Genomic DNA, 22340 nt, shown 5'->3' on the forward strand with positions numbered 1-22340 from the left:
CTCCCCTTGGATACCACACCAATCGACTCCGTATTCGCGAGTTTGGAGGCAATACTGTTTTTGGGATATCTTCTCACGTATCGACACTTCTATTCTCTCCTCTTTGTTCCCATCAAGGCTTCTCTCTCCACCACTTACACCATTTCGAGGTTACTACTTGACCCTGCCCTTGTGTTTCAGTTACCAGTTGGCAATTGCTTGGAAGTATATGCTGGAAGTATATGCTCTACTATTTCTGGCGCATTACGAGGCACGGGGGAAAAAAAAAAAGGTATGTCGATCCGCGTTGGACAGGTTTACGTTGGCTGCCAAGAAACTAATTCGAGAGACTGGATAGGCTGCTCAAAGCCATTCTTCCTTTCCTCATTTCAGCAACCCCCTTCCTACAAGCTAGACGATGAACAGGTGAACTGGAACGAGGTATGATAGGGCCAGTCAGGATCAAGAAACAGGCTGGACAAGAATGGAATCCCTCCGATCGGGATACGGACTGCATAATAGGCCAGCCGATGGGACACGCATGAGGCAGCCCGGTGCAGCCGGATCCTCGTCATCCAGCAGCAGCTCTCGCGTGACGACCAGGAAGGGTTCGACCGTCGGAATGGACGCTGTTCCGAGGATAGCTTCAACCCAGAGCAGGCTGCCGAGCCGCGTACCCCAACCCACCACGACGCCTCGCCAGGGAGGACGACCTCAGGCTGCCCGCCGGCCTACACTGGATCGCCATACGGGCACGGCAGCTCTGGACTCCGTGCGCTACGACTCACATGCCCAGGGTAGCCCGGTGGCATCGAGGTCTAGCAAGTCGTCCGAGGGCGACGGCCGTCACGGAGGACGAGGTGCCCTGCACCGAAAGAGGTCGACCGCTTCAGCCGATACTGCGGCTGCCGCGAGGGATGCCGCATCTTCTTCTCCCCCCCCAACGGTGCCGGCCATTGACCCTTCCTACTTGGAATCTCGCGCCACCTTGGATGCCCAGCTGTGGGCGGCTTCGCAGCAGCCCCCGGACCTGTCCAGGTCTCCCGTCATCTACCCCGAGCTTGACCGATATAGAAACTTCTCGCAGCAGCAGCAGCAGCAGCAGCAGCAGCAGCAGCAGCAGCAGCAGTCTAGGGAGCCAAGTCACGAACGAGGCTCTGGCATCCCCCACAAGCTGTCTACTCACGATCTTCCACCCCCAACCCCCGCCAGCGTCAGCATCCCCTTCTCTAGAAGCAGCAGTCAGCTCAGCGCATCCCCCTCGACCAAGTTTTCCGGCTCTCCGGGCCCCAGCCCCTACAGCCGCGACACCACGCCGACATCGATGTCCTCCCAGTCTCCCAGCCAGACCTTCAGCGCCAAATTCAGCGCCCCCAAGGTCAGACAGCCCACACCCACATCGATGAGGCCGCCGACGGTCCGGAGGAGAGCGGGGAGCACCCCCACAGAGGCCGACGCCGTCTCCGCTGACCCCTACGGCCTGGCCCCTGTTCGCGAGTCGCTCAACTCGTCGTCGTCCAACTCGACGGTCAAGGATGGAGACCGCAACAGGAAGCCGAGACGCCTGGCGGCACCACCCCCCAGCCCGCCACCCCGCACGTCATCCCAAAACATCCTCGGCGGTGACGACGACAGCACCAGGTCGATGAATGCGAGGCTCGGCAAGTCCCGCTCGGACTCGGCGGGCGCCTCGTCCACCGACAGCCGCATCCTCGCGAGAAACAATACGGCGCCACCGGGCATGCTCACAGCCGCACCGGCGCGTCCCAGCCGGGAGGGCACACCCAACATCAACTCTCAGCTCATTGCCCCCAACCCCGTCGTCCACAGCAACCTCTCGGCGTCCTCGCTCCCCACCGAGCGGAGGAGCGAGTCCAACGACAGGCCGGTACACGAGCGGAAGATGACCTCGGCATCTCAGATCCCCCAGACCAGGGAGACGGTCATCTCCACCCGCACAGGAGGCCGACCGAAGCCGCTCGGGATCCCCGAGCCCACCTCTTCTGCTCACTCGTCACGCACCCCAAGTCCGAACGTCTCATCCTTCCGCTTCCCCTTCTTCGGTCGTAAGAAGTCCGGCCTGGAGGACAACCCGCCCAAGGCGACGAAGAAGGAAGCCAGGGAGAAGAGACCTCCTCGCAAGGGCCCGGCCGCGGGGACCGGCCACGAGGGGTACGGTCGTCTCGGCGCGGTGCGTAGGCGCAGCGGTAACCTCAACCTGACCCGGGCCGTCCCGGACAACAGCCACGTGTCGCAGGAGAGCATCACGAGCGACGACTCCTTCTTCTCGGACCGCAAGAATCCCGTCGTCATCGCTGGCGGCGGCGTGGTCGACAGCCGTCCAAGCCTGGAGCTCTCCCGCACGGAGAGCGAGCAGAGCCTCTCGTCCCTGCCGAGGCCGAGCACCGAGGCAGCCAGGTCCACCATGTGGCCCTCACCCGTCATCCCTCAGTCGGGGGCCAGCTCCCGCCGTCCGTCGGAGAGCAGCGACTCGGAGAGACCGATGATGAAGTCGACCCTTGCTCTCAGACGGTCCATCCACCACGGAAAGGCACTGCGCGGCGGGGACACCGTGCGCGTGCCCCAGCCCATCAAGACGGACGGCGTCGCGGCGCCGTCCCCCATGACGAGCTTCGACACGAGCATCATGTCTGAGGAGTCGCACCTGGAGCTGCAGAAGGAGCTCTCCCGCGGACGCAGCTCGGCCGAGCAGCAGCAGCGGCAGCAGCGGCAGCAGCGGCCGCCGCACCCCGTGCCCAAGAAGCTGACCAAGAGGGAGCGATCACCACGCAAGTGGAATATCTTTGGCAAGTCGCACAAGCAGCAGTCCGCCGCCAAGCAGGAAGGCAAGGCGTCTCTTCCTGTCAGCGCTGCCGCCGTTCCGGCTCAGCCTGTCGAGAAGAAGCCGGTGGCGTTCTACACCATGATGGACTCGTCGGAACCCGAGGACCTCGCTCCCGAAGCGACGGACAGCATTCACAGCGTCCTCCGCAGCGCAGAGGTCTACCCGGAACCGGCCGATCTGCAGCCCGCTGAGATGCGCCCGGCTCCCCTGAGCATCAACACCCAGCCAGAGGTGGCGGCCCCTTCCTCCGGTGAGACGACGATGAGCTCCGGTCGGCCCAGCAGGCTGCAGCATGTCGGCAGGATCCCCAAGGTTGTCAGCCAACGACAGCCGCCGCAGCCGCAGCCGCAGCCGCCGCAAGACCCAGAGCCGAAGAGGAGCTTCTCGCGTCCTTTCCGCGATAGCATCCAACCCCCGTCTCAGCCTGCGGACCACACCGATACCCAGCCCATCGGAAAGGGGCCTAACCCGTCGAACGACCCGGCGGATGTAGGCGGCGGAGGCTCGGTGTCGAACACGCCGGCCTTGACGGCAAAGAGCACGCCCCCGGAGAGGTCTGGAAACGAGGAGTTCCTCCGCTTCTCTCCGAGGAAGAACTCGAATGCGACTGTCGGTACCAGCAGCTCCGGCTCGGTCCGGTACCCCTTTGACAGCTTGGTTCCCGCCGTCATCCCGGGACCCGGAGACCCCCCGGCCGAGGATGAGGTGTGGGACGAGTACGACGACCTGCTTGAGAGTGCGGCCAAGGAGCCACCGTCTGCGACCTCGTCCAGGGGCATCCCCTTCCACCTCGAGACGTACCAATCCAGGCTCGTCAGGGAGGAGCCGATGGAGTCGCCGACGCTTGCGACCGACCGCGTCACGTCGCTCCTGTCAAACCCGACGACCTCGAGCTGCTACAGCGCAGACTTCACGGAGCGACTCCGCAACGCCTTCCAGGTTCACCCGAGCCCCACGTCTTCAGGGTTCGGCGACGTCCAGGGCAGCCCCCAGGATGACCTGCGGGAGGGGGGGGAGCCTGTCGATGACGGCCCCCTCGGCCCCCTTCCCGCCGCGGCACGCAGGAGCCTCTCGCCCATCCGTGAGCGGGGCTCGGCCTCCAGCTCCAGCTGCTGCAGCTCGTCCTCGTCAGAGGACGGCTCCTCCCCGCTGTCGCAGGTCAACCTGCGCGTCGGCTCCATGACAGTCAGCAAGTGGCTCACGTTCGGGCAGGTGCTCTTCAGCGACGTGCGGCACGACCTGGCCGGCGAAGAAGCGCCTGGGAAGGCAGCGGACCGGCACTCGGTCCTGGTCATCGACGGCTTGGGCAACGACGACTGGTCCTTCTACGCGGCGGAGACGTACCCGGCGGCCACGTTCTACAACCTGTCCCCGCGCGCACCGCTGCCGACGGGACCCGAGCCGACGACGAAGTCGGCGCCCAGCTTCCCGCTGACGCCGGCCAACCACCACCAGATCCAGTACAGGTCGCACCTGGACAAGTTCCCGTTTGCAGCGCGGAGCTTCACGTGCGTGGTGTACCGCTTCGCCGTGGCGGCCCCCGACTCGCACTACCGCAACATCCTCAGCGAGGCACGCCGCGTCCTCAAGCCGGGAGGCTACCTCGAGCTCTCGATCCTGGACGTCGACCTGAACAACATGGGTCACCGGGGTCGCCGGGCGGTGCGGCGCCTCAAGGAGAGCATACACGCGGTCAACGCGGACGTCAACCTCGCCTCGACGGCCGACCTGATCGTGCGTCTCATCGGGCGAGCGGGCTTCTACGACGTCAAGGCCGCCAGGGTGGGCGTCCCCGTCGCCACTCCGAAGCCGGTGAACGGCCGTCAGCACGGGGCCGAGGGTCACGGGGCCGAGGGTGACGGCAAGAAGAAGCCCAGCCTGTCGGAGATGATGAGCGACGACAGCTCCGCGGCCGACGAGAGCATTACCAAGATGGTGTCCCGGGTCGGCCGGTGGTGGTACACCCGGTGCTACGAGAGTGCAGCCGCCATCGCCGACTCCGACGGCAACGTGATGGAGTCTATGTGGGATGACGGCCGGTTCCTGCGCGAATGCCATGAGCTGGGTACCAGCCTCAAGCTCACGGTATGCTACGGTCGAGCACCTGATCGTGTGTCTAGTGCCTGATCTGGAGCTCTCCTTTTTATTGAATCCCCTCATCTTTTTTTTTTTTTTTTTTTCCCCTCTATAACCCCCCTCCTGATCCTCTCACTCTATTCTGTATCATTCCCCGTTCCCTTTATTCTTCTACAATTAACCTACTCTCTCTCTCTCTCTCTCTCTGTTCGTCTCTATTCATGGGAGAGCACGACAAGACTCTTTTCCACATCTTCCTCCCCCCCCCCAAGAGCATGGATACTTTTTCTTCTACCTCTTCTCTTATGGAAATCTCGGTTACAAGATCGGAAGAAGAAAACAAGGGCGCAAGCCTGGAGACATGACCTGGCATACCATTCTTCTCACAACAAGAACATCCCAAGTCCAACAATACCCTCACAGCAGAAGGGTACATTTTTTTCTTCTTTTTTTTTTGCATGTTATGGCATGATGATGATATGAAATAAATAGGCTCACGCCAGTTTTTTTTGTTTTCTTTTATTTTCTATTCTCTTTTATTTTTTTTTTCTCCAAGTCATTTTCTTGAATCTTGTTCGGGAATTGTCTTCTTTTTCTTCCTTTTCTGTTTTTCTTTCCGTGGCTGGCCACCTTTTTTCTTCTTCTTCTTCTCTCTCCTTTTAGGGGGCATGATGATGGAACGACGTCTTGTTCTTATGACTTTGTATTTTTTTGCCTTTTCTTTTTGCCTTTTTTTTGTATGACGACTTTTTTATTGGCATGTGGGTTAGTATAACAAACGAGATACCCCCTTTTCTTCTAGTGATAAAATATCAGTGGAATATTTAATGGTACGGATAAAAGTTGAAGCATGGAGTATTACATGACTTGAGTGAAGTGTGCATAAGTAAAGGGTGAACAGATAGATTATGAACCAATATATATATATATATATATATATATATATATATATATATATAATAATAATAATAATAATAAGTGAAATGCAACAATGCACAGTAAATAGTCAAAAAAGAGTCAAAGAAGAAGTAAAAGTCTAAACAGATGGAGCAGAGCGTTATCGGGTCGAGCAAGTCTGTGCTTGTGCTGAGATGGCTCCGTTGGTGACGATATTACGGTACGCACGACGCGCACACGACGTATTTCTTGTTCATAACCGGGTACCGGGCAAGACACCGTCCTCATCGCACGAATCGGTCTTGCAGAGAGACGTCTCGGTGCTCGTAGGCCGTATACTCTGGGATCGAGGCTACAGGTTCTGGGTTCCTCTAGAACCGAACATCCGTCTCCAAAACCGTCATCCCCACGGGGCAGCCGTACGGTCAAGGAAGACGTCTACATCGACCGACGGGGGTGCGCGCACGTCCTTGGCGGCCGGCACAGGCGAGTGCGAAGAGCAGGTATCGTTGCAGAGTAGATGTGGAGTGGGATGCATGTCAATCTTCTACACACGCAGAGTACAGATATGTACAGAGAGTAGTATAATAAAGTATAATACAAGAGACAGCAGGAGAAAAAAAAAAAAAAAAAAAAACCCCATCACCCCCTCTCGTCAACTTGATCGATGCCCTTGCCCTCGTCATTATCAGCATCAGGAATCCTACGCAGGACGGCGACGAAGCCTCCACCGGCGATCCTATCACCGACACGCGGCCTCATGATCTGCACCACCTCGCCGCCGGCCCCCCCCTCCTTGGGCACGACGGTGCTGATGTTCCAGGCGCGGCCGCCGTCGGACTCCTGGACGCCGTACTCGGCGGACGACGAGGTGGGCAGCTCGGCGACGCGGTCGAGGCGGAGCGGGTGACGGCCCCTGGCGGACCAGGCGGCCAGCGCGGCGATCTGGCTGACGGACGGGCTGAAGGCCACGAGCACGGCGTTGGGTCGCATGGCCCGCAGCAGGACGCCGGCGTGGTCCTCCGGGGCGGGGAGGTCGAGCACGGCGCGCGAGAGGAAGGGTCGGCCGCCGCGCCGGTCCAGCCGGGAGGTCAGGTACGCCTCCACCGAGGCGCCGGCGTGGAAGTCGACGTTGGGGAGGTACATGCCCCTCCTGAAGCGGCGGACCGTGGCGTGGGCCAGGAGGGAGTGCGCGGCCTTGCGGTCGAGGGTGTGCAGCACGGCGCGGCGGGCGGACACGTACCGCGCCGCCTCGGCCGACAGGTCCTCGGGGAGCTGGAGACGGGACAGGTCCAGCGTCCTCCCGCCGGGCGCGTCCGGTGCGTCGTCGGCGGCGTCGGACGACGGCCGGATCGGCGCCGTCGACAGCGCCGACCGCAGCGCCGGGCTGAGCGGGGGGTTGGCCGCGTGCAGGGCCCGCGCGATGTGCAGGGTCAGACTGCCGGCGCCGGTGCCGGCCTCGAAGACTTCAAACGCTTCGCCGTCGTCGTCGGCTTCCGTCTCGCCAGGTCGTTCTACGTGTATGTCCATCATCGAGACGATGGTGTTTGCGTCGTGGGGGTAGATCTGGGAACACGTCAGTCTCTCTCTCTCTCTCTCTCTCTCTCTCTCTCTCTCTCTCTCTCTCTCTCTCTCTTCGGATTCTCGCTTCGCTCGCACTTGGGCCCTGGGGGTGTTGAGTATCCCCTTAGGGGGTCCGGTCACCCCCCGGATCTCGAAGCCGACGCGGCGAGGAGCAAAGCCCGAGGCTCGAGTGGCGAGCGTAGCGAGGCGTGAGGGAGAGGAAGAGACGTACGGGTGCACATTTCCGTTCGCTGTGGGTGATGTGATTGGCCATGCTAGCCTCGTAGATGACGACCCGACGACCCGTGGAGTCGACGACGCTGTCCATCAGCCTCCTGCCCACGAGGTCCTCGTGGGCCACGGTGGCCCCGTACGGCAGCTTGACCGTCTTATCTCTCCCCAGTCTGAGCGGCGGCGTGAGGCGCCATTTCGGACTTCGATCTCCTCGCTGCTTGAGCAGGACCACGTCATTTTCTGTCCGGGAGAGAAGGATGTCGCGTCAGCTGGGATCGTGTGCGTGTGCGTATATCTCTCTCTCTGTGTGTGTGTGTGTGTGTGTGTCCTGTTTGACGGGACATGACAGGACAGGACATGACAGGGAGGGTGAGAGAGTGTGTGAGAGTGTGTGTGAGGGAGTGNGTCCTGTTTGACGGGACATGACAGGACAGGACATGACAGGGAGGGTGAGAGAGTGTGTGAGAGTGTGTGTGAGGGAGTGCGCGCGTGTGTGTCCTGTTTGGCAGGACAGGACAGGACAGGACAGGGAGGGTGAGAGAGTGTGTGAGGGAGCGTGCGTGAGAGAGAGTGAGAGAGAGATTGTGTGTGTGTGAGAGAGAGAGAGAGGAGAGACATACGTACCTTGGATGATTCGGTCGGATAGAAAGGTACGAAGCTGCTGTTGGCTACAAGTGGGACGTAGGAGACGCGCCGTGGTGGGACGGGAGGTGAGGCGCATCGTGGTTGGTTTGTCGGTCGTGTTTTCTGGTCTCCGGGATGATGTTGTTGCGTCGAGGGTTTCTGGAGGGACTCCCTTCGAGGGGTTCTTTGTGGGGCTGTGGTATTGCTCTGCTATATCATGCCGTCAATCGATACTCGCCACGCTACGGGGAAGAGAGTAGAGATGGGAAAATTAGGAACAAAAGATGGAGATGTCATCGAGACGACCCGCGGCAGAACATGCGACTATTCATAGTCTGACCATGTACATCTTCGTCAACAGAATCGCCTGTGCCCCGTATGCTACGCTACCCTCTTTCTTTGACGCTGCATACGATGTTGGGCCTCTGCGGCCTAGAAATCAACCGCCCTCCCTGCTGCGTGGCGTCTTGCCTCCTTTTTTTTTTCTTTGCAGGGTATCCTTTGCAGGGTATCCTCTGGAGGGTATCCTTTTGAAGCGTATCCGGTTGATGACCCCTTCAGCGTCCCGCTCCTCCAACATTCTGTGCATTGCCGCCTGGTCCTGATACGGCAGGGTGGATGCGCCGAGCGTGCAGGGCAGGCCGTGCTCCTGACGCCGGCGGCTAGGCAGCGGCGGTTAGGAGCCCTGGTCAGCAGGTGGGCCGTGCGGGTGAGCGACCCGGCGGTTCTGGTCTCGCGCGGGGCCGGTGCATGGGGATATAAAGAGTCGCCCCGCGTCCGGCAGTGGGAGGATGAGGAACCAGCATCGCCTCTTCCTTTCCATTCCTCGAAATCGATCATACAAGACTTGCACAATCCACAAATACACATCAGATCATCCTCATCATGGCTCCAAAGCCATGGGGACGTCTCAACACCTCGTCGGCGGCCGGGCAGACGACGCGGGGCGATTTCCACGCCTCCACCGTCGCACAGACGCCGGCCCCGGACTCCGACGTGACACAGCACAGACACGGGCTGGATATAATCTACGACTGTGCTACGATGGGATATAGTACCACCCCACGTGCCGAGTAAGTTTATACATGCACACACACACACACAAACTGCTTTTCCCTTTCTCCCCTGATTGATCCGTGTCTGTCACCCCGACCCTTCTCCCTCTCTCTCACTCCCTCTCACGAGACAAAACGTATCGTAGCATCGTCGCCGTCCACGGTATAAACGGACACTCGAGCAAGACTTGGACGGCCGACAACGGCGTCAACTGGCTCCGCCACCTCCTCCCCCGAGACGTCCCCGACGTCCGCATCATGACATGGGGTTACGACGCCAACACGACTCACAAGTCCCGCGTCAGCAGCCAGACGATAGACGACCATGCCATCCAGCTGGTGTCCGACCTGTCTAGGAAGCGGACATTGGAAAGAGTAGGCCCGCCCTTTCCTTCTTTTCCCACCCTCCTCTCCTCTCTCTCTCTCTCTCTCTCTCTCTTCCCTTCTTCTTCCGTTCTTTCTTCTTTTCCAACCCGAGATAATGACATTCTTTTTTTTCACTTGATAAAAAAAAAGACAACCGAACGACCCATCATCTTTATAGCCCATAACATCGGGGGCATCATTGTCAAGAGTGTAAGCTCTTCCTATTCTTTCTCTTCCTCTTTCTCTCTCTCCCCCCCCCCACCCTCTCTCCCTCCACGCTGACGACAGTACAAAGGCACTCATCCATTCCGACGCCGCCAGGCCAGGTGCACTGGTACACCACCGATCCGTCAGACTGTCAACCTACGGCGTCATCTTCGTGGGCACCCCGCACCGGGGGGCCGACGGTATCTCCCGGGCCAGGATGGTGGTCAAGGCAGCCTCGGCCGTCATGCCGGCCACCGACATCCTCCTCGCCAACCTCCATCGCGATTCTCCCTGGCTGAAACGTCAGCTCGAGCAGTACCGTCCCGTCGGTCGTGACTTTGCTACAGTCTTCTTCTACGAGAAGAAGATGAAGGGTGGTGATGCCACGTATGATTCAAAAATTATGGTCAGTATTTGTCGGTTCTTTCTTCTTTTTCCCCTCCTTTTTTTAACAACCCCCCCCCCCCCCCCCATGCTTGTTTTCTTTCTTGTTTTTTCTGTCTTCTTCACACAGAGTACACACACACACACACAATCAAAAATCAAAAAATCTATAAATCTAAAGATTTGAAAATAAAAATAAAAACTGATCACCCTATTGCCTAGGTCGTGCCATATGATTCCGCCGTGGTGCCCGGCCAGACAGATGCCAAAGCCGTCGCCTTGGATGCTGATAACAGGAACATGGTCAGGTTCACGTCTAGCAAGGATGCCAACTACGTCAAGATTTCCGGATGTCTCCGTGGCATGGTAGAGGGTATTGGAGGCACGGTACACTCGAGGTGGAAGGAGGAGAAGAGGATATATGGGGGACGTTGAATGGGTTGTAAGGCAGCGTCATGATTATTCCTACATGTAGTTTTCCGTATCTAGTTCTCTGTATTTAGCTCTCCGTATCTAGTTCTCTATATCTACTTCTCTATATCCACGTCTCTGCATCTGATCTTGTATCCAGCCTTGTCAGCATCAGTGCTCAACCATCATCTCGTGCATCCAGTCTTTGTACGTCGTCCATCATCATCCCATGGTATTGGTGCTGGAAATTGAAGAAAAAAAAACGTTATTATATATTGGTATAATGATATCATGATACAACCCATCAGAAGCTGTCAAAGCTTCCCAAATCAACATCTGGATCCTCCTCCCCATCCCCATCCCTCCACCACCCCAGGTATTCTCTTTTGGAAGCCGTAATCCTCGCTTCCCGCTGCCGAAAAGAAAACAAGGATGAAAACAGTCAATGCAGAGACAAAATAGTAGATTGCTTCCAGAATATCAAAAAAAAAAAAAAAAAAGAGACCCATGTCTTGGAGTATCAAGAGGAGAGAGAGAGAGAGAAATGGAGAAGAAGAAAAACCAAGAAAAAATACGCAAAAAGTCGCAAGGGCTGGCTGGCTGTCTCTGACCCACCCATTATTTATATCATCACATTCATTCCCTTCCCCCCTCCCCCCATATCTTCTCTTTTTTTTCTGCTGAAAAAAGAAAAGAAAAAAAAAGACCAAACAAAACCAAGACAAAACAGTCCAACTCCGTTAGTTTAATACCCCATCACCCATGTACACGTTATGAAGAAAAGAAAGAAAAAATGTTGCAAAGGGAATTGGAAGAAGAGAAGAGAAGAGAAAAAGAGAAAGAAAAAAAAAAAGTCACATATCACATAGGCAAGGTGGCTCGGTGGAAGAGAGCTTGATGGCTCACAGAAACCTCCACCTCGACGTCGGAACAGGCTGTCCCATGACGGCTGACCAGGCGCTGCTCGCCTCGGGCTCGTCGTGGTGATCCGCCGTGTGGAAGTCCTCTTCGAAGTACGGCAGGATCTTGACATCGGCGTGCTTCTCCAGCATCTCCACCACCGAGTCGTATCGCCGTCGGCAGCGCTTGGTCCACGGGTCGTTCTTGACGGCGCAGTGGTAGCAGAAGACGTTGGGCCGCGAGTCGCGCACCCGGAACAGCAGCTTCTCCTTCTTCATGTACTTGACCAGATCCTTGGCCGCCTTCCTGCACTCGTCCGACGTCGGCCTGGCCGCGTACAGGAGCTGGCAGACGGCGTACCGCAGCGCCAGCAGGTCGCTCGGCTCGCTGCTCTCCTTGCGCCGCTCCATCTGCTTGTGCTGCTCGCGCAGCTCCGCCGCCAGCCGCTCCAGCCGCTCGCCGTCGCGCTGGTCGTAGAAGAGCGCCAGGTCGATCCACGTCCGCGCCGCGTACGGGTGCCGTCGGCCGTAGATGGCCTCGAGCTCCTCGGCCACCATGGGCGCGCTGCCCCACAGCAGCTCCGACACCATCATGGCCCCGTGCTTCTGCTGCACCTCGTACAGGCACGTCAGGATCTGCCGCAGCGGGTGGGACCGGTCGTAGTTGGTCGTCGCAAACGCCGCCACGTACTTGCACAGCGCCGTCATCAGGCCCGCGTCCCGCCGCACCATGCCCAGCAGCATCTCCATCATGGCCTGCGGCGACAGCTGCTTCAGGTCCATCTCCAGCTGGTTGAAGGCGTTCATCAGGCACTGGCCGCCCGAGTCGGCGTCGCCGGCCTCGAAGTAGAAGTTGGCCTCAGTCAGCATCTCGCTGGACGGAGCACCCCACACCATGGTCGACGTCCACCCGACAGCCTTGCTCGTCTCCGTCTCCCACTGGCGGCACTGCAGGAAGGCCTTGCGCATGTTGGTCACGACCAGCTCCTGAGCGCGCACCAGGTCAGGCGTGCCGAGGTAGTCGGGTGCGGGCGGCGGCGTCGGCGTCCGGCACCGGATGTGGGACGGCAGGTCGACCGGCAGCTCAAAGTCGACCAGGTCGTACTCCGTCACACCCTTCCTCTTGAGGTAGGTGCCGAGGTTGATGATCTTGCCGTTGCGCACAAACTCCGACACCTTGCCTTCCGCGTCGCGCTGAAACTTCATCGACAGGAGCTTCTTGACCTCGTCCTCGGTATTGTTCTTGACGAATCCCCACTGCGAGAAACGAGTCTTGTACATCTTGGGGCTGCGAGAAAAGGCGGGCTAGTATGTCAGCAGATATTCGCCGTCTTCTGCGTATCGGGTTGCCGCTGGTCCCGCATGGCAGTGGCAGGCTTGGGAGAACATACGTTGCGTGGAAGTTGTGCTTCTCGGCCATGATGGCCATGACTTCCTTGAGGGGCTTCCGCTGCTCCAGGTACAGGTCGTGAATGACGGCCTTGTGCTCCTCCCAAGATTCGGCAGACACCTGCTCCCGCGCATGAGGGCGGCTGCCGCTGCCGGAAGGCTGAGGGGTAGACTCTTTAAGCTTGGGCTCCTTGGGTTGGGTACGACAGTCAGTCTTCCTCTCCCCTCTCTGGTTTCTAACTCTTCTCGTTCCCCTCTCTTCCCAGTCGTCTTCTTCTCTTTCTCTGTCCTATCCTTCTTCTCTCGTACCAAGGAAGGAAGAGGAAGGGGGGGGGGAAGGGGAGAGAGAGAAAGAGAGGGGGGGGGGAGAGAAAAACTTACCTGGATGTTTTGCAAAACACTCGACGCCAAGGACGGTTCCTGCTTGAGAGTCGGTGGGAGGACGACGGGCGAGGTCATCCTGCTGCTGGCCGAGAGGGCCGAGTTGGAACTCTTCACCTTGGGAGGCTTGACCGGGGTCTTGGCACTGGAGGTCATGGTGGGGTCGAGTTCGAGAACGAATTGGTTGACACCAGCAGCAGCAGCAGCAGCAGCGGCAGCAGGCCGCTGCTGCCGCTGCTGCCGCCGCTGCTGCTGCTGCTGCTGCTGCTGCTGCTGCGCATGTGAGATGTGTGACGGAGGTGCGACAACGGCGGCAGAGATGGGCACCGGCGTCATGGAGGGCTGCATCGGGGTCGAGGGGAGGCATGGCGGGAAGTAACCGCCGCCGGGGCTGGTGACTCTCCCGGGATGTCCGCCCGCCACCGGGGAGGGCTGGGACGTGTAGGGGTTCGGGGTATAAGGTTGAGGGGTCAGGTGCTGGTGGAATGGATTCGTAGGATGCGTCTGCGGCTGGTGGTGCTGCTCAACAGGAGCGGCCCAGGAGGCAAAGCCAGGTGTGGCGACGGCGGTGGCAGGTGCCGGAGTTGCGGGTGCCGGTGATGAGGCCATGGGGCTCGCCGACATGTGGTGGTGGTGGTGGTGATGGCGGTGGCTGCTCTCGTCGTGGCTGCTCTGTGCGACGAAGCCGTCGAGGCTGCCGAAGATGTCGTCGGCCGTGGGGACGTGGGGGCCGGCGTCGGCAAATGAGTGGGCGCCAAAGGGCGCGGGGTGCGAAGCAGTCCCGACGGCAGCATCAAAGGTGCCGAACGGTATCACGTGCGGGTGCTGCTGCGGCGGCGGCGACGAGGGCTGCTGGTGCAAGGGCATGGGCATGGGCATGGGACTTGCACCGTCCGTCATCGCGGGCGTACCGGTAGGCCGCGAGCGCAAGGGAGGCTGCCGGTGCTGTGTCTGGTGCTGGTGATGTGCCGCGGAGGAAGAGGGCGGGTCCAAGACGCCGTTCGACCGGTGATGCGCGTAATCGGGTTCCATCTTGATCGTGGCCGTCGCGTCCTGGAGCTGAGGCTGCTGCAATGAGCCGCTGCCAAAGTTGGAGGCAAAGTCGGTACCGAGCTCCTGGGTGGGGGTCCAGTCCATGGCGTCGGAGGCGAATCCGGAGGGAGTGGATTGGACATGGTGATGATGGTGGTGGTGGTGATGGTGGACGAGCTGAGGGCCGGCGACGCCATGGCCGGCTTGCTGCTGCTGATGCTGCAGCGGTTGCTGCTGCTGCTGCTGAGGCTGCTGGACGGGTGCCGCGACAGCAGGGACGGCAGGGACGGCAGGGGCGGCAGGGGTATCGGGGCCATCGAAGGCGAAGCGTGACCAGTCCTGCTGGGGATCAAAGTCAAATCCGGCGTATTCGGGCAGCTGTTGGGGTTGGTGGTGGTGGTGGTAGTGATGCTGAGGGAACTGATGCTGCTGCTGCTGCTGCTGATCGCTGTTATGTGAGACGGGCGCGGGTTGGTGGTGGGGCATGTGCTGCTGGTGGTGAAACAGCTGATCATGTCCATCACCCACAACTAGCGTACCGACGGTAGGGCCCTGACCGTGGCCGTGGTGGTGGTGAGCCTGCTGCGGCTGGTGGTGGTGACGGTGATGGTGTTGCGAGGGCTCATGCTGGAATTGGTGATGAGGCGGCTGGGCACCAGGGTGGGCGTTGCGACTGTCGTTGCCGTCGTCGGGGTTGAGGCCGTTGCCGGCGCTGGAGGCGTCATCATTGTTACCGGCGCCGAGACCGAAGGAGGCAGCAAAAGCATTCAGCTCAGCCCACTGGCGCTGATCAAACATTGCGGGACGGGACCTCAGGCTCGTGGCCGAGCACGGCGACACAGAGAGAGGGGCCCGCCGGGCTCAGGTTCGGAGCGAGGGAGTCAGGAAGCAACGTCGGTCGCGGCGGTAACGGTGGTCGGGCTCGTATATCGACTCCGGGCGGGTAGTATGGCGACTCGACAGTCGGGTTGCGACCCCGGCATTACTCTCGTGGGGGAGAGGCGGCGGTCGTGAATGGGGGCAGGGCGTGAGGAGAGTCCCAGCAGACACGGCGGCGTGTCTTCCCGGTGCCCTCTGTTCCGTATCGGCAGTCTCGCAGATTATGCGGCGAGTGCGCCCATGTTCGGGTGTCGGGACGGAGACGAGAGGTTGCGCGTGCGCAGATGATGAGGCGATTGGGCGTCTGTGCTCCGTACCTCGTTCGTGACGAGAAAAGAGAGGTTGTCGGCCAGGTCAATTGCCAAGAATCGTGAACTCGTTGGCCAAGCGTCGATCGTGAGCGTGTTATTTTCAATTTTTTATCTTATTTTAATTTTTTTTTTTTTTTTTTTACCCCGGTGTGTCGCACGAGTGGTTGCTGACTCGAGACAGGCGCACACTGGTATGCCGAGATTAGGTGGGAGGAAAGGCAGAGTAAACGAGAGGAGATGATGACGAGGTTTCCCCAATGGTTATCTGTGTGTGTGTGTGTGTGTGTGACAGGGAGAGGGAGAGGATAGAGAGGGAGGGAGGGAGAGAGGAGAGAAAAAGAAGGGGAATGCAGGAAGGGATCTGGGTGACAGGAAACGATTGGGGAGAGAAGGGTGATGGCAACAAGTTCTCGAGTCCAAACAAGGAGAGAGAGGGAAGCGTAGTACGGAGCAGAGGAGCGTGAGCAGCGAAAGACGAGAGAGAGAGAGAAGAGAGGGACTGACTAGGAGAGACTAGGAGAGACTAAGAGACAAGAGACTAAGAAATGATGAGAGAGGGAAGGAACAGCCCGAGGCAGCTGCAGCGCTGCAGCGCTGCAGCAAGAGCCAGCAAGAGACAGGCGCGACTCGTGAGTGGCCGGGGAAGAGGGAGGGAAGGAGCCAAAAGGTGGGGGCAGGTGGGAGGATACGACGTTGCGGCGAGGAGAAGGTGTTTCGTCTTGTCCGTCGGGGGGGGAGGGTCAGAGACGAGGGCCGCCGGTAGGGGGGGCATCGGGGTCCTGTCCATCTATTCATAGCATGAACACTGCACTGCACGCGCATCGAAGAAAAGAAAGAAGGAAAAGTCAATCGTCATGGCCCCCTTCTCTCTCTCTCTCTCTCTTCTCGGACAAGATGGAATGTACTCTTCTCTTCCTCTTCCTTTTTTTTTTTTTTTKTTTTTTTTTTKTTTTTACCCTTCCCTTCTTCTTTCTTCCTCTTCTCATCTCTTCTCTTATTTTCTTTCGCGACATGTATCGACCAACCGAGATCGGCTTGTACGGGATGGTTGTATGCTCTCTTCTTCTTCTTCTTCTTCCCCTTCTCTCTCGAGACCGTTCCCATAGCAGACGCTGAGTACAGCAAGCATCGATCGGAGAGGTCCAGGCCAGGTTACAGGGCTGTACAGCTGTAATCACCGTGGCCCTCTACCTATGGAATCCGTGGAGCAGGGCCCCCATTCTTGGGTGGTATCAGTATCTAGCCAGTACAGATTACTCTATTGCGTATTATCGTACATGACCACTACCGGAGCCTAGCACACTGCTAGCACCGGCACTAACCTGTACATGGGAAAAGGCGACGGATGCCACTGCCTAGCCAGCGTGGCTGGCCCTGTAGGTACAGCGGTACACACCGCTGCGGCCCCTTCCCGGGGGCACAGGGCACGCAGGCCGTTACGCCCTCGGAGCTGTCCTCGTTCTTGCCTCACCAAGGTTCATCAGCCTCTCGGAGGGCAGGGTGGCAGAGTCGAGGGGGAGGGGGGAGGCTGATGATGCAGGTATAGGCTGGGGAGCAGAGGCCGCACGCACGCACGCACGCACGCACGCACGCACGCACGCACACACACACACCAGCAATGTCGAAACGCATTGTCCATTATATAACCATGCCTTATAGAGAGGTAGAGTACGGTGATGCTTAGGTGGCAGGGTACGTTGTCAGTGCGGGTGAGATGTATGGTAGAAGCTGTGTGTACCTCTTCCCGGTAAATGCAGCGGCCGCCAAGACTGACGCGAGCAAAAGTTCCTCTCTATCGCCTTCCCCAAAAGGGCAACCGCCCAGGTTCGCCTTATCTCGGTCCCCATCCTACGCTGTGATGATGCCTGTACCGTCTCTGTAGGGTGCGCTGTACGATACGCTGTACGATACGCTGTACGATACGCTGTACGGTGGTCTTCTGCCCTCTCGGCCTCGCCAGCAATCTTGGCAGTGCTGATACGGTAGGTACTCGTACAGTATCGAAACCCGTACATGCGCCTAGCATCTGCGAGCATCGATTGACATCTGCCAATATTCACCGTAATCATACCCTCTGCGCTGCCGTGGGATGCAGTCCTGTCCCGTCCTCGTGGCCCGGTCTGCTTCGCATCATATAGGCAATCTGTACGTGTCCAGGCTATTACTCGTACCTGTAATATGTACTTCTGCATCAGCACCAAACGCCCGTCCCACCCCTGCCTCCCGCTCTGCTCCTTCGAGAAGCCGACCAGAAGACGGTGGGCTGCCACCATCACGTCACACCATCACGGCGTTCTACTGTAGGTACAGCCTGTACAGGTACTCCTCTACTGTAGGTATTATTGTTATTATCAATACTCTCCAGCCTCTCTCTCTCCTGGCTACTTCTACCAATCGAGGCGCAACAGAGGAGTTGGGCCTGTCTTCTACCAGTTTCTCATATTATTGGTAGGAGAAGTGCAATTGCACTCCAAACCAGCTAGATAACGTCATTTCTTCTCCTTCTCTCTTTTCCCCCTCTCTCGTCATCTTCCCCTCAACATGGCATCCCCCCCCCCCCCCCCCCCTCTCCTCTCCTCTCTCTTCGATCGATGATTACATCCACTCCCTCTCTCCTCCCACTTCGTCTCCTTGCCATCCATCGCCATCTTCCGAGGACGCACCTCAACCTCGGCACAAGGGGATGGACAAAATACTATCTATATCAGCACCCAACCATCAGTATCCATCATCTCTTCCCAGTCCTTCCCCCCCACCCCCATAGAGTGCCACGGCAGGTGATATCGTACCAGCCACGCCTAGAATAGAAGGTGTAGAGGGGACGCTCCTGATGGAACTCCGCTCAGTTCAGTCATTTACTCACTACTACCACCCTGTACGGAGTACTGCTGTATTGCTACTACCTGTATACCGTATACCCCCAAGTTCTTCATCCAGCTGCGACTGCAACTGAAATCCATCTTGGAGACGATGAAGAACACTGTCAGCACAGCTCGTAATGCACTTCTCACCCTTGTCGGCAATCCCATCAACTCCAGACGTGCTCGTACTCGTACATGTATATATATCGATACATCATGGATGTAACAGTAGACTAGGAGCTGGCATTGTCCCTTCACGTCCAAAGCTGGCAGTGTGAGACTCGTCCCCAATCATCCGATCCGATCCGATCCAACCAACAGCGCCAGACACGATGGGACGCACCCGCGCAGGAGGGGACGCAAGGAGGAGGGGGGGAGGGGAGGGCAGATTAGCAGAGCAGGTGATACGTATTTGCGAGTACTCACAAGGCTTATCGGCGAAGTGATATATTACCTTTCCTCCCGCCCGGCCAGGTCTGTCCGAACGCTGTTGCGTCCCCGTCCCCCCAGGCCGTCCCGTCCGTCTTCTCGTCAGGATATCGAGTGTCACTGCTATCGGTACCCGTGCTGATGAATACTAGTAGTACCTCGTGACCTAGTACGTGTCGGGATCACGGTATCCTCCAATACGAGTACGGCAGACAATGCCGAGGCAATCAAGAGCCGGAGAGCAGATATCAACGGTGAGGATGAGAGAGCGACTGGACGCTGAGTGCAGAGACTTGATATAATTTACATCTATTCAGCAGGAGAGGGAAAAAAAAGGGGGGGGGAAGAAAGTTGTATATATATAAAAAGGTACATTCGATGCAGACGTCTGAATGCAGATATCCCGTCTTCCTGCTAGGAAACCTTCGTCATACTCCGATACCCGCGAAAGATCCATACTCATGACTCCCGCATAATCTAATTTCCAATTCGGGCTTTCGTGTTTGCTTACCCTTTTTGTCTGTATGTCTGTCTGTTTGTTGTGTGTGTAGGTGTGTCCTAGGATACGTGTTCGTACCTCGTGTGAATGCACGGCTGCGTTGGGGCTTGAGGTGATTAGAGGAAGAAAATAGCAGAGAAGAGATTGTAGGATGAGGATGAAGAGCATGGAGAGGGTGAAGAGGAGAAGGGTAATAGAGAGAATATATGGAGGGAAAAAAAGAAAAAAAAAAAGAGTACGCCAGGTATAAGATGCGAATGCGAGGACCGATATATGGTAAAAGTACAGGATGCAGAAAGAAAGAAAAAAGAGAAAGAATGAAGAAGAAGAAGAAGAAGAAGAAGAAGAAGAAGAAGAAGAAAAGTAGGGAAGAAGAGAGCAGAGGTGAGCAGAGAAGCATGCCGAGGAGAGGCACGACAGGGAGCTGGGAGGATGCGAGGACGTCAAGCAACAACCTGACCCTCCTGCTCTTCCCAAAACTTCAGGCCCCCCTCGACAGCCACCCCGCCAGCAACCCAGGGCTGCTCGGCAACCTTGGTGAGGGGCCACCGGCTCCTCGCCCTCTTGAGCAGCCCCTCCGTCACCTCCATGGCGCCCGTGAGGCCCCTGTCGGCGAACCTCGCCTCGTCGCCGTCGTGGTCGCCGTCGTCCCCGCCGTACTCGCACCAGCGCCACTCGACCCTGGCGATGCGGTGGCTCGTCCGGCTGCGCATGCGGTGCGTGTCCGACATGCCCGGGTGCGGGTCGAACGGGAGCCGGGACTCGAGAAGGGCGTAGAGCAGCACGCCCAGCGACCAGGCGTCCGTCGCGCGGCCGTCGTAGGGCTGGCCCATGATGACCTCGGGGGCCGCGTAGTCGTCAGACCCGCACCGCGTCTCGAGCTTCTCGTCCGGCGTGATGCGGCGCGACAGACCGAGGTCCGCCAGCGTCGTGATCGAGTTGGGGTACCGCGACCAGTCCGTCGTCGGATCCGAGAGCTCCGAAGGTGTCAGGTTGACCAGGACGTCTGAAGGGGGAGGGGAGAGGTCGACCGCGTCAGTACAGGTGTGTGCGTGAGGATGGGGTGTAGGTGTGTAGGAGAGAGGGCTAGGTCAGATCGGCACGTGCCCGAGNGCCAGCGTCGTGATCGAGTTGGGGTACCGCGACCAGTCCGTCGTCGGATCCGAGAGCTCCGAAGGTGTCAGGTTGACCAGGACGTCTGAAGGGGGGGGGGAGAGGTCGACCGCGTCAGTACAGGTGTGTGCGTGAGGATGGGGTGTAGGTGTGTAGGAGAGAGGGCTAGGTCAGATCGGCACGTGCCCGAGGGTTAGACTCACTCTCAAGCTTGATATCGCGGTGGACTATCATCTGCCCGTGGAGGTACTGCACCGCCCCCACAATCTCGGAAAACACCCTCCGCAGGAGCAGCGGCGTGAGCAGCTGCCTGTGCCCGGTGGCCACGTCGAACAGGTCCCCGCCGGCCGAGTAGCTGAGCACGAGGATGGCCCTGGACGGCTCTATGCTCCAGGCCTTCAGGTCGACGAGCGACGGGTGGTGTATGATCTGGAGGATCTCCAGCTCGCGCTTGAGGCTCATCTCGATACGATCCTCGTTGGCGCCCCCGCGCGGGCCGTGCTCGCAGATCTTGACGGCCACCAGCGTCTTGCGCGCGGGCGGCGACTCGGCCGACTCGCCCGCGTCGGGCTCCACCTTGCTCGTGGCCAGCATGACCTGGCTGAAGGTGCCCTGACCCAGGCATCGCAGCGCTCTCCAGCGGCGCTTCTTGCCGTCGTAGCGCCCGCGGGCCTCGAAGAGCTCGGTGCTGCTGCCGTCGACGTCTCGTCGGCCGGCGTCGTCGTCGTCCTTGGGTCGGGTGGTGGCGGCGGTGGCGGCGGCGGCGGCGGCGGCGGCGGCGGCGGTGACGGTGGAGGGTCCGTCGGTCGAGTCCTTGGATGATTCGCTGGGTGGAGGGGTGGGGGGGTTCGCGACCACAGCGGGCGTCATCCCCCGCGACTCGGCCAGGTTGACCTCGCGACGGATGCGGAGCTCCTGGCCCTGCGCGGCGTCCGACTTCTTGGCGTGCGGTCCCGACACGGTGGCCTGCCGCTTGGGGATGCCGGGAGGTTCGGGGACGTACTCGCTTATGCTGCGGTTCCTTCCGTGCTGGTCCGAGTTCTGCTGGTCCTGGTCATGCTGGCGCGTCGCCAGCGCCGGCGGCGTCTGGCCCAGGGGGTCGAGCGACGGGTACGCCTTGCGCTTGGGTATGCTCGTAGCCGACAGGTGGGCGGCCGTGTCGGGGGTGCTGCCGTTGGCGGCGGTGCGGAGGACCGTGTCCTCGCCGACGCTGCCGAGCCTGGCCCGCGACCGCGGCGGCGTGCCGGCCACCAGCCTCTTCCACGGCCCGGGCGAGTCGGCGGACAGGAGCGGGCTAGGCAGCGGCGTCATGTCGCCCATGGCGCTTATCACGGGGCTCGGGGCGGCGCTGCTGGTGGTGCTGGCGGAGCTGCTAAAGTTCTGGACCAGGGCTGTCTTGATGCTGGGCGTCTGGGCGACGGGGTGCAAGGTGGTCGGCTTGCCGTCGGGCGAGGTGGCCGAGGCGTGGCCGCCGTCGAGGGATGCCCTGGCGGTCGGGTGGGGCGGATCCGAGGTCGGGATCGTCGAGGGTGCCACGTCGGTGGATATGCGGAGGGCCGGGGACGACGCTCTCGACGCGGTCAGGCTGCGGCCCGCGCCGGAGGGTGTGGTAGGTGAGGAGTCGGCGTGGAGTGGGGAATGCGGATGCCAGGGGTGCCGGCCTCGGTGGTCGGCATCGTTAACGGTGGCGGGTGCCGTCACCGAGAGCAGGTGTCCATTGGTGTAGTAGGGAGGGCCGTGCCGGTGTGCGGTCAGCTGGGATCGGGCGGCGGTCGGCTGGACAGGATTGCTCATGGCTGATGGGGCAAGAGCAAGATCCTTCTGGATGGTGTTCGCGGGGGAGAAATCGAGAGGGGGGTGACGACGGCGATGACTCCGGTCGGGGAGCGGTGTTGTTGGGGGAGGA

General features: G+C 59.3%; 5 protein-coding genes across 5 annotated transcripts; 2 read left to right on the top strand and 3 right to left on the bottom strand.

The window, feature by feature from the left end:
- Positions 1-520: 520 nt before the first annotated feature.
- On the top strand, positions 521-4951 carry GMORB2_1669 (uncharacterized protein; the record flags this gene model as incomplete). Its single annotated transcript, XM_035463650.1, has 2 exons — positions 521-1671; positions 1750-4951. 2 exons carry the CDS (start codon positions 521-523, stop codon positions 4949-4951), a joined length of 4353 nt encoding a protein of 1450 aa, XP_035320481.1.
- Positions 4952-6439: 1488 nt separating this feature from the next.
- On the bottom strand, positions 6440-8315 carry GMORB2_1670 (tRNA (Adenine-N(1)-)-methyltransferase; the record flags this gene model as incomplete). Its single annotated transcript, XM_035463651.1, has 2 exons — positions 6440-7611; positions 8219-8315. 2 exons carry the CDS (start codon positions 8313-8315, stop codon positions 6440-6442), a joined length of 1269 nt encoding a protein of 422 aa, XP_035320482.1.
- Positions 8316-9103: 788 nt separating this feature from the next.
- Positions 9104-10665, top strand: GMORB2_1671 (uncharacterized protein; the record flags this gene model as incomplete). The annotated part of the gene is made up of 4 exons (XM_035463652.1): positions 9104-9291; positions 9420-9648; positions 9935-10252; positions 10453-10665. 4 exons carry the CDS (start codon positions 9104-9106, stop codon positions 10663-10665), a joined length of 948 nt encoding a protein of 315 aa, XP_035320483.1.
- An 878-nt stretch (positions 10666-11543) lies between these two features.
- On the bottom strand, positions 11544-16661 carry GMORB2_1672 (uncharacterized protein; the record flags this gene model as incomplete). Its single annotated transcript, XM_035463653.1, has 5 exons — positions 11544-12828; positions 12932-13119; positions 13638-14720; positions 14871-15128; positions 16653-16661. The coding sequence occupies 5 exons, from the start codon at positions 16659-16661 to the stop codon at positions 11544-11546; spliced, it is 2823 nt and encodes a 940-aa protein (XP_035320484.1).
- A 3103-nt stretch (positions 16662-19764) lies between these two features.
- On the bottom strand, positions 19765-22228 carry GMORB2_1673 (protein-serine/threonine kinase; the record flags this gene model as incomplete). The annotated part of the gene is made up of 2 exons (XM_035463654.1): positions 19765-20327; positions 20638-22228. The coding sequence occupies 2 exons, from the start codon at positions 22226-22228 to the stop codon at positions 19765-19767; spliced, it is 2154 nt and encodes a 717-aa protein (XP_035320485.1).
- Between the last annotated feature and the right edge of the window lie 112 nt (positions 22229-22340).

This window comes from Geosmithia morbida, assembly GCF_012550715.1.
Source record: "Geosmithia morbida isolate 1262 chromosome Unknown scaffold_10, whole genome shotgun sequence".
NCBI classification, from domain to species: Eukaryota; Fungi; Ascomycota; class Sordariomycetes; order Hypocreales; family Bionectriaceae; genus Geosmithia; species Geosmithia morbida.